General features: G+C 36.3%; 1 protein-coding gene across 1 annotated transcript; it reads left to right on the forward strand.

Moving 5' to 3' along the window:
• The first annotated feature begins 3077 nt into the window (after positions 1-3077).
• On the forward strand, positions 3078-11128 carry LOC121299341 (proteasome subunit alpha type-4). The gene is made up of 9 exons (XM_041227045.1): positions 3078-3162; positions 4795-4817; positions 5418-5460; positions 5855-6017; positions 7135-7212; positions 7980-8068; positions 8353-8483; positions 9712-9835; positions 10595-11128. The coding sequence occupies exons 2-9, from the start codon at positions 4815-4817 to the stop codon at positions 10747-10749; spliced, it is 786 nt and encodes a 261-aa protein (XP_041082979.1). The 5' UTR covers positions 3078-3162; positions 4795-4814; the 3' UTR covers positions 10750-11128.
• The last annotated feature ends 760 nt before the right edge of the window (positions 11129-11888 follow it).

Genomic DNA, 11888 nt, shown 5'->3' on the forward strand with positions numbered 1-11888 from the left:
AATGAATTCCAAGAAGCTCACTAGTAAGGAGAAAGCGGCTTGGAACAGCTTTGTCGCAGTGGTTTGGGGCTTCACAAGGCCGAAAACTATGTGGAGCTGGTTGAGACTCTGGTGAAGAACTACGGCAGAATGGGCTGTAGGATGTCCCTCAGTCCATGTCCTTGATGCGCATCTTGATAAATTCAAGGAGAACATGGGAGCGTACTGGGAGGAGCAAGGTGAGCGCTTCCACCAGGATATACTGGACTTTGAACGCTGCTACCAAGGACAGTATAACGAGAACATGATGGGAGACTACATTTGGGGGCTGATTCGTGAAAGTGATTTACAGTATAATCGTGAATCTCGAAAAACTACTCGCTTCTAAATCTTTTGTAGTCATTTTTGTATTACTTTAGTATAAATACATGTTAATTTGGATTCATATGTTGGTTTTTTCTGACTTTATGTGAATGAAAAGACACATTCGCCCATTTTCTCACTGGAAATAGGTAAATTTCAAAATATCACTGTCCTGGTCACAAAAGCAAAGTTTGTGGGGAATAATAGCCATTTTCTATACTTTTGAGGCATAAGCAATTGGGAAATAACACTTACTACCCAGGAACAAAAATTGTGTTACATAGTGTAATTTATTACATTCTGAAACTTTGAAAATACTAATGACTGTACTGCAATAATCACAGTGCTATGTTAGTTCTAATATGGTTTATTTGGGGAGGGGGGTGGGGGCACCATGGTGTGGTGGTTAGCGCTGCTGCCTCACAGCACCAGGGTCCTGGGTTTGATTCCAGCCTAGGGGTCTGTCTGTGTAGAGTTTGCATGGTGTCCCTGTGTTCGTGTGGGTTTTCTCCAGATACTCCAGTTTCCTCCCACAGTCCAAAGACATGTTGGTCATTCTAAATTGCCCTCTGTGTGATGATGGACTGGCATGTCCTGTCTTGCATCCTGTGTCTGCCAGGTTTGACTCCGGATCACCGCAACCCTGTAAAGGATTAAGCAATGGATGGATGGTTGATTGGTTAATCTATATTCTGACAGGATAAACCACAAGCATTTTACCATACTAGGGAATCCCCCTGGATTGCATCAACCATTTATTTTTAGGGATACTCTCTTTTAAGGCTAAGTTGTTGAGGCAATCCTGTGCTTTTAAAATCCAGCTGTGCTCTCCTGGTGAGATGCAGATTGATCAAACCAAACCCAGCGTCTGGAACAATCATTTAATTTAATTTCTAGCATAAGCATTAAAAAGCATTAACAACAGATATTAATGGTAAACATGAATAACAGCAACCTTTATTCCAGCCTTTAGCTTTATTATCGTGTGCATAGATCTTCAGTAACTTGTGGTCAATATGGGTACCACACAGAATGCACATTTGCTTCAGTAGACTGCAAAAGAAGTGCCCGATTTTTAAGTAATGTAATCCTGTTAATAAAATCAACCCAGTCGACCTCAAGGAAGGTAAAGCAGGACCTCATAAACTACAAGGCATCTAATTCCTTAATGTCATGGAATACTGAATTCATGTATTTTGAGTCCTATTGGATTATTTTTTTTAATTTACCAGTCCCAATAAAAAGTTGCCTGGCAGTGTCTATTTCAGTTGTGTGCTGTGTCTGTTCCCCTCTGTCTGTGGAAGGTTAGGAGTTTATCAGGCTGAAATAATTTCATATACTTCTTGGACAAATGAAGGAGGCTAAACATTTTGCATCTTTTTCACAAATGGTATTGTAAGTTTCAGTACCAACAGTGCTTTATAAAGTGTGTGAGAATTATTCTAGCAGTAGAAAATGCAAGTACAGTATTTATTTTGGTATAACAGTGAACCTAGATCTTTGTGTCTGTGGTCTTCTATGAGTATAGCATTATTATTATTGTTATTATTATTACAATAACTTTAACTTAAGATTTCTTTTATAGACAGATTCCCAGAACATCATTGTCTGCAGTAGAAGTGCATTAGCCAACCAAAAGTATGATACAAAATTGTATTTAAAAAAAAATATATTAAAGATCTGTAACTAATACCAATGTTACTGATATTGTAAATACATTTTTAATAAAGAAAAAAATGAAAACGCAGTGGACTTTTACTGTGGCTTGTATTTCTATACAAAATTTTTTATTTACATGTGTGTTATGTACTATATACAGTGTTTTAAATTGTAATGCTGAAGCCATCTATGTAAAACCTACACTTTGAGATAGAAGGCAGTCTAGTACTGCTGTGGGGTACCTTTGACATTTGGGATATAAACTATTTGCCTTGGTGTATAAAAAGTTATTTGGTAAACCCAAAAGTTTAACCCAAAATAGCATTTCATATACATTTTTCATGTAATTGAAATATAAAACCAGGACATGTTTGTTTGAATTGTATCCAAGTTATGTATACTGATACAACAATCGGACATTAAAACATTTAAATAACTGGTTCTTAAGATAAGTCTTTGTAAATAAACACAATACCAGCAATAGTGTGATAAGATTACTGCAAATATATTGAACTATTATGTTTGAACTTATTTTTTTAAAAAATCATTAAATGCTCTTCTACCTATTTCTCTATATTACAGTTTATTAATAATAATTGAGACCTGGGTTTGTAAGCACTGTTACATGCTAGCCATTAGGGATAGGATGGTGCTCATTGCTTTATAAACAAACATGTAAGAGTACTGCAAAACGATAGTGCAGACAGTAAATCCTAATGTGATGAGTGACAAGAATTGGATTCTAAGAAAAAAAAATTGAATGCGGTAAATAGATTATGGCGTAATAATCAGTTTTTGGTTTGCATGGAAAAGCTTCAGGGAAATTAGGGTTTGGAATCTGCAGCAAAAGTTTAATATTTCATAGTGATCCAGAATGCCCCACACACGCAACATTTTTGAGTTTCTTTACTCCACCAAATTGAGTAGACACAGAAGCACTTCCCAATTATCTCTGGCGCATGAAGTAAACACAATCTAGTGTTAGCAAATGGTGATGCAGCTGTTTTGACTTCCACAGCAATTATTCTGTAGTAAATCCATCGCCGCGTTAGGTGGCGCAATCACAGACGATTGTTCTTTGTTGAGAAAGGTGTTCTTGTCCGAGAACCCGTGGAGCTGTTCAGTTCACTATCCGGCAGCGCTTAGAAGAGGATTGTTAAGGTATAAAATGTGCAGAATTACCCTGCTTTCATAAGCTTGATCATGTGTTTAATTATAAATTAGAACTGATATTTAATGTATACATACAAGCGTAAGTCACTGCTAGAACGCGTTTTAGTTTGTAATTTACTCGCATCTTTTGGCCTATCGGTATAGATGAAGTACTAAAGTTGCTGCTTCATCGTACCTGCTTGAGTCTCTACTATTAGTTTTACTTCGTTTCTTTGTGTTATTCATGTCCCGGGTTATTTGAGACAGTCTAAACACGGTGCTGCAGATAATGGTCTGCTGTAGTACGGTTGGGTGTTTCAAAAGTCACTTTGTCATGATGTGGGGTGAATGAAGTTACTTTCGCTTTGTGCGTCTGTACTGTATACAGAAGGATCCGAGCTTTCATTTTTGTATTGTTAGGATATGTGTACTTTTTAATTGAACTGCAGTTTGCCGAGTTTCGTGTGGAATTTTAACCATGATTTAAAGTTAAGTTTTTTACTGACGGAGTTTCACACACACATATATATATAGTATATATATATATATTATATATATATATATTATATATATTATAGAGAGAGAGAGAGAGCGAGAGCGCTCTGTGTGTGTTAGTGTTTGGAGGTAGGGCCTTGCAGCTTACACAGTACACACACTATTGATCATCGCATAAGTCGAATGTAAACTATTCTATAACCATCGCCCAAGAAACTGACCTTTCACGCATTCTTGTTGTCAAAATAGACATACTGTAGTTGACTGTCTGTGTCATTTCCCTTAGTTTTTGCATTCGAACAGCTCAGAATCGCAGTTTGAGTAAATAAACGATGCTTTGAGTCTGTCATTTACACATGGCGTAGAATAATGTTAATGTTGGAGTTCCCTGTGTATCTGTACATGAAAATGTTAGCAGATATTTAAATATGACTTGCCAGAACTGACACAAACACATTTTCTAATCTATTTTGTCTTGCTAGATATTTTAAGGAAACAAATATAGATCATAATATTTAGTAAATTCTAAAGCATGGCTGGTTGTCAAAATTAGCAGCCTAATATTTGTTCTGATGCCTATTTGGATTATAGAACTGATAATTTTTTTTTTTTTTTTTTAAGTTTACTTTAAACATCAAATTGTAAATAATGAACTCTATAAATGGCAATAGGCTTGCTTTTTGTTTTCTACCTTCGGTGTAAAATGTTTGAAGATGTCGTTTTTCTGGCATTACCAGGAGAATGCATGTACTCGCAGCATCCCACAGCCTAATGTAATGGCTAGCTACAGTCTTGCCTTTACCAGAATCCTTGCTTGGGGGGCTGTCAAAAAGACCAGTTTCCAATAAACTGGAGTACAAAGACTGCTTAAGAAAACCATTTCATAAATATTACCTTCAATTCATATGTTACAGCAAGCATGTGTCCAATAATGCATGCACGATTCAGTATTCAGAACCAAGCATAACTTAAATTGCACTATAGAGCATGTGAACTGTCAATATAAGAGGTGTGCACTTTGTCTCACTGGCAGCGGAACAGATGGCTCTTCATGGAATGGTTATTGCATCTTGGTAAACCATAAGTATAACCTGTAGGATTTCATGTTATTTAACATTTCTAACATGCACTTTTAATGTTTTACAGACTTAAAAAAAGTTTTCAAAATGGTAAGTGCCTTATATATAAAATTACAGGTATTAGCAGCAGTTATACTAAAGGAATGAAAATGTCATCTCTCTCATAACTGTGAATAAACTTATTAGGTGCTGTTATAGAAGAGAGATGACATTTTCTGATTACCGACAGAATTAAGAGATGATTCTGGTCTGCAACTAGGATCTTAATGCTTACTGTTGTTGTAAATAATAATAATAATAATAATAATAATAATAATAATAATAATATTATTACAAGAACAAAACATGGTTCCCTGCATTCTGAGATGTTTAATGCTACTGAACATTTGCTCCATGCATTTACAATGTCATTCCATGCAGGCAAAATGGCTTAAACAGTTACTTTTATAGGTCCTGAAATTGTACAGTAGCCTGTGTCGAAACCCGCATCGTGTGCTATAGTTATACACTTAGACAATGCATGTTTTCCCACAAGTTGAACAATTCAGAAATTAACTATATAGCTTTTGCTGTACGCTTGGACAGCAAATAAATGTAATGTTTTTAAATGACATTTCTAGTCTGTACAATGTATATCAAAAATTAATTAATGATAAATTCAGGAATTGGTGTGATATTTGTGTTTTTCAGTCTCGGAGATATGATTCTAGAACAACGATCTTCTCACCTGAAGGCAAGTTTTATTTTATGCACAGTATTAATGTGGGAGGTGTAAGCCCACCCTAAAGGTGTGTTTCATTCATGAAAGGCCATTTCATTCTTTTTACTTGTACCTTAAAATGATTATTTGATTAAAAATCATAATTTTCTTTTTTTGTTTAAAAGAAAAAAGTGTGCAAACCAGCAGTGAGATAATTGAATGGCACACAACTAAATTTAACGTGGTGATTTCCCATTGGAATTGCTGTTTGACTCTAAACTGAAAGCCTCTATGGTGGAGCAATAGTCTCTCGAGTCCTTTCAATAAAGCTGAATACTTGTGTGTTTTGCACATTTCCTGCTGGTCCTCTGGTTGCATGCTGAAAGTTGGATGTGCTGCATGACTGACACTGGAATGTGTTTTACAGGTCGTCTGTATCAAGTGGAATATGCCATGGAAGCCATTGGGCACGCAGGCACCTGCCTCGGGATCTTGGCAAACGATGGGGTTTTGCTGGCAGCAGAGAGACGGAATATTCACAAACTGCTTGATGAAGTTTTCTTCTCCGAGAAAATCTATAAACTTAACGAGTGAGTTTATGTTGTTTCAGTTTTTTATAATTCAGCATATATGCAGTGTACAACAGGAACCTCTTTTTTTAAAAGTCAGAATTCACTATAGATTTATCAGTGGCATTAAAAAAAGTGAAGGGGTAAGTTTTCCATGGATTTTATGCAAGCCCTTGTGTTTATGTACAAGAGATGAGCCCTTTAGTAATGGTGGTTATATGACATGTCTTGGTCTTTCCTCTTAAGAACCTAGAATTTAATAAAATAGTTATGTGCTGCTTCTGCTCTGTCTGACTTAAACAGTATCCTTTGTCTCACTGACAAACTGTTGTTGCTGGATACCCTTTGTGATGTTTAAAGCCAGACTGTATGGTGCTTTATTATCACAGTAAAACTATAGTTTGAAATGAGTTGCTGTAAATTAGTGCTAGGACACAAATTTATATTCGAATAAACCATAAGTAAATGACCATATTCATAGTTCAAATAACATAATTCATAAATAACTATCAAAATGATATCACCAGTGCATAATTTATGTCTGAAATAAATTCTGATGTACAGAAGTGTTTTGCTCCTTTCCTTAATGTAAAATTTGATGGGATACCAGGTTTATTTTACTGTTTTTTTTTTTTTTTTTTTTTACTATCATGCGGCACAAATCCTACTTTTGTTTTACTGCAAAATAATACTACTACTAATAATAATAATAATAATGTGTTTAAATTTTGAAATAATATTCAAACATGGAAAAAAAAAAGTTTGTCCCAGCACTACTGTAGCATCATACAGATATCTTTAGTTTTTTTTCTTTTAAGGATCTTTACATTTTGTACCTTTTACACCTTTCCAGACCAAAGAATAAGTGGAACTAGTATAAGTTATACACCTAACCTGGCAAATTGTAAATTACTTGCTTGTCAGCTTATAATCCTCCATATGTTTCACCTGTGTTTGTTTAGTTTCCTGCATCAGTGAGTTTAAAAATAGACATCTAGAACTCTAGCTGCAGTTTTCCTTTAACCGCTCCTGGACGGCTGGCGTTGGTTTGCAGTAAGTTAATAGCAGAGTCTCATTCATTGCGAATGGTGTGCGCGTGAAGGAAAGTCTGTTGATATGTTGTGTTCCTCTCTTGCAGTGATATGGCTTGCAGTGTTGCTGGGATAACCTCAGACGCCAACGTCTTGACGAACGAGCTGCGGCTCATTGCTCAGAGGTAGCTATTAATGTTAAAGGGGGGTGATTTCTGAAAGAGATGTCTGAAAGAGTGAATACATTCAGATTCCTGTCTTGCAGTAGGCTTAGCTTGTGCTTTTCTTTACTGTGTGCCAACCTCACCCTGGTTAAAAAAACATCTAAAATTAAATGATGCCATGGAGATGTTGTATAACTAGAGCCATCTATTTCCCATGTTAGAAACGCCCAAATTGGATCCGGAATTGGTATCAAATACCAATAACTTAAGTTAGAACAGCAATATTAAGATGTTGTTATAGTAATATTAGTATTTATGTAAGTATATGAAACCAAATGTTAACTGTGCTTCCAACCAAGGATAAACACCTGTTTCTATTTGGGTGTACTGTTTGTGCAATGTACAGTTTAACTATGTCATTTACCAATCCTTGAAATCCCTAGCCAACTATTTTTAAGAATGGCGCAAAGAGTTAGTACCGTAAGAGTTAGTACCTAGATTTTGTTCATCTGAATTGTGCATAGTAAATAAGTTTGCTTATTACTGCAGTTGGTTTACATGTGGATGCCCTCGTACCTTCTGAGACTTTTTTAAATAAAGAAATGCATTTGAAATGGATAACTAATCTGCACAGTAAGAGCACCAGTGAACATGGTACTGAAGCTGGCAAACCATTATTCTGGAACGGCTAGTCACATTCCTTTGTCTCCTGGATGAGTTATTTTAATCAGTGCATCATTTCAAAAAAGTGTTGCTTGCAGACTTATTCATATGCTTTTTAATTTCAGGTATTTATTACAGTACCAGGAGCCAATCCCTTGTGAACAGTTGGTTACAGCGCTCTGTGACATCAAACAGGCTTACACACAGTTTGGAGGTAACAAAAAATAACCCCAGTCAGTTTTCATTATTCATTTGTCTAAGGCAATCTGTAAAAGAAAACTAAGACATTCACTCTGTTCAGTAACATTGTAAGCACTGTGTTCTTTTTTTTTTTTTTTTTTTTTTTTTTTTGGAATGGCACAAAACTGAGACAATTGTGACAACAGTACATGCTTGCTGAAACATATGTATTCATAGAGAGATTTCTGTTATTCTGTTTTTTGTTCTGTAATAAGTCAAATGCATTCATTATTTTTAATGCTTATGTTTAATTTGCAGGAAAGCGTCCTTTTGGTGTGTCCCTGCTTTATATGGGCTGGGATAAGCATTATGGCTTCCAGCTCTACCAGAGTGACCCCAGTGGAAATTATGGAGGCTGGAAGGCTACATGCATTGGAAATAACAGTGCTGTAAGTGATTGCTGTTCAGAAACGTGTGTGGTTATAGTGATGGATTGGAGATCACCTTTCATTTATGCATGCAGACTAGTTGCATTAAATTCCTCCTTGATCAACAACATAATGCCATTCTCTACAGGGCAATAGAAATTAGCAGGTTTACTCGGCAAAGAAGATTTGAGGATAACCAACTTTGGGTCATCAAGGGAGTTGTGTTAACAGCAGAATGTAGAGTTTTCATTTGGAATGACATGCTTAGTAAAGGGTACTCTTTGCACTAAAGGGATGTTCAGATTGCCTCAAAAGGGGCTGACAGAGTGACTGATAATTAACTGGCGTTTTATATTGCACTGATCTGAGGGAAGAAGTTTACACTTTATATATTATATTGCTGAGACTAATATTAGACTAGTCAAACAACCGCAGCTGCTTGAAATGTGTACGGTGGTAACATTGAACATGTTCTTATTCATTCATATAAAGAATTGATCAAAGATATCACACAAAGGAAACTAATGCATAAGTGACGTCTGATTAATAACAACGAGCATTCTACTGTACATTGATTTTCTCCTTTCTTTCATACGTAATTTCATGATGTACCAGGTTTATTTTGTTCACTATGTATTTACTGTAATTTGGGACAAATTACTTTTTTTAGCTTATTAAAATGAAGGAATCTAAAGAATATTTGACAATGATACACCCATGTTTCTTCCTGCACTTGCATATTTGTTTGCAAAACAGTTCATACATGTGATGATTAGATGAACCTGCCAGTGAAATCCACAGGAAAACATCAAAATGTATGATTGTTTTAAGCTATGGACAAGCTGCATGCTTTTGGGGGTGGGTAGTGATACCTTTACCTCTGCAGGGTGTAGTTTCATGATTTCAACAGTAGATGGCATCAGAAACCTTTCAAAAGAAAAAAAATATATACCTGTATATCAACCGTTGGCTGAGATGTCAGTGGCTGCCGTAGTTAATCTTAAATCTGATGCCATTCTTGTACTTCATGTTTTGATCCCTAATCTTATAGAATGTGGGAGATTATGCAAAGAGGAACAAAAGAACAGAAACACTTGCCACTTTAGCACACACTTTTTCATGACTGGTTTAAATGAATTATGCCTGTGGGATCTTAGATGTAGTAGAAAACAAAACGTGTTTTTAGTTTTATTAAGAGGATTTGGATAGTGGAAGGACAGGTGTTAAAAGAAGCACATTGTTCTTGCAGGCTGCAGTGTCCATGCTTAAACAAGACTTCAAAGAAGGAGAGATGACTTTAGAGTCCGCCCTCGCGCTGGCAGTCAAGGTGTTAAACAAGACCATGGATGTCAGCAAGTTGTCTGCTGAGAAGGGTAAGGCATGAAAGAGCACCACAGGCTAAGCAAGATACAAAAGCCAGTGTCTTAAAGTAGATCAGCATCGATTTCATTGATAATATCCTCTTTCTATGTTAAAGGGCCTAGCTCATCGAAGCGTGTTTGCGTTCTTGCATTTCTGGCCTGAAGGTTACATCTTCAGAAGTGTTTGCTAAAATTTGATAATAAAAGTAGCATGGACGTTTGTTACAGTACATTGCCCCAGATAAAGCAAATGTAGATCTCAGTGACCTCCATTCCAAACACGAAATGAAAGATCTACCCGGCAACTTATAATGAATTGCATATGTTGGCTTACTTAAGGTGGGTTTTCATGGTCAAACTGGATCCTATTTCTTAGGTCCAACTTTGACCGTGACAGCAGATCTTCCTAGTCAATTCAAATTGTTTGAAGAATTTTGAACATGTGGAACATGTGTTTGAAGAAAAGTCACTAAAGTGTCACATTGGTTGATAGGCTAGGAGTGACACTTTGAGTTTGTTGTTGACATAGCTTGTGCTGTTTTAATATATTAAATGTATTGCTCATTAAATACATTGGATCCAACTTTGATCCAATTTATTGACCATGAAAACAGTGCTTCCCATAAATTGATTCAGCTTGAATGGAAACACACTTTAAACCCAGAATCAGAGTTGTTATTTTTTCTGTGGCTGTACTTCTTGGAACCTAGTAGGATCTTGAGTGATTGTTCAGTGGTCATTGATACAGCTTTGTGACTGTGTCTATTCCAGTTGAAATTGCAACACTGACCAGAGAAAACGGCAAGACCAAAATCAAAGTGCTGAAGCTGAAAGAAGTAGAAGAGCTGATCAAACGCCACGAGGAGGAAGAGGCGAAAGCAGAGCGTGTGAAGAAAGATAAGGAGCAGAAAGAGAAGGACAAATAAACATTTCTGACCATAATTGATGTCTTTGTTTAAAACCACAGATTCCTTGTTTGCATTCTTACCAGTAAAACAAAGATTTTGAAGAAAGATAATTCAATACACATACTTTGCAGTTTCCTCTTATTACACCAAACATTTTTTATTGGTCACATTGGGGTTTTTTGGGTTTTTTTTAATTGACTGCCTTAAATTAGTTGCTGTATATCCTACGTAAAATCAAATTCTGAAATAATTAAGTACCCATTTCTATGATCCAAATGATCTTCTTCATGCATGAATCAGAGTGTTTAATACTGTAGTCTGCATTGCATTTGTCTTCTTATTTGAGGATCCCTGCTAGAATGCCATCATCGAGTTTAAACATGGTTCTTTTAAAGTACAGTGGGGTGTTTTTTTGTTTGTGTGTATTACTATCATCAGAAACTAAGATATAGGGCCCAATTTTAAGGCAGACTTCCAGAACGGTATAAAACTAGCATGAACTTGTTTGCTGCATACTTCACCATTCACTAATTTGGTTCATTCACTGAGTGTGAATTTTTTTTTTTTACAGTAAATTGTCGCACAATGACTTTGGATACTTGCAGCAAAATCAATCTGTCTTTTATATAGTGCCTTTCATAGTGGATCACCATCTTCTATCACGTGCCATAAACCAATTGAAGCTGGTTCAAAATGCTGCTGTAAAAACCATGGTCACATTACACCCTGTCTTGCCCAGCTGCACTGGCTACCTGTAAAGTTCAAGATTACTTTCAGAATTCTCCTTCTTGCCTACAAGGCCCTTCATCACACAGGTCCAGAGTATCTCTCCAACCTGCTATGTCTCTCTACGCAAGCTGAGATCCTCTGACTCTGGCTTGCTTGTTATACCCAAGCAAAAGTGCACCACACTTGGAAGCGCTCTTTTAGCTTCATGGCCCTGACTCAATGGAACTCTCTCCTAGCGTTAGTGCGTGTAGTTCCCACAGTCGCCCGCTTCAAATCAACTCTCAAGACCCACTTGTTTTCTCTTGCTTTCATTGCTCCTTAAGCCTGGTATCTGTTATTAGCTGCTGTCTAAATTGCTATTTCAGTTTTTTCACTCCATCTTATTCGTATGATTCTGTATGACACGCATCCACAATGTTTAGAATTCA

This window comes from Polyodon spathula, chromosome 24 (genome assembly GCF_017654505.1).
Source record: "Polyodon spathula isolate WHYD16114869_AA chromosome 24, ASM1765450v1, whole genome shotgun sequence".
In the NCBI taxonomy this organism is placed as follows: domain Eukaryota; kingdom Metazoa; phylum Chordata; class Actinopteri; order Acipenseriformes; family Polyodontidae; genus Polyodon; species Polyodon spathula.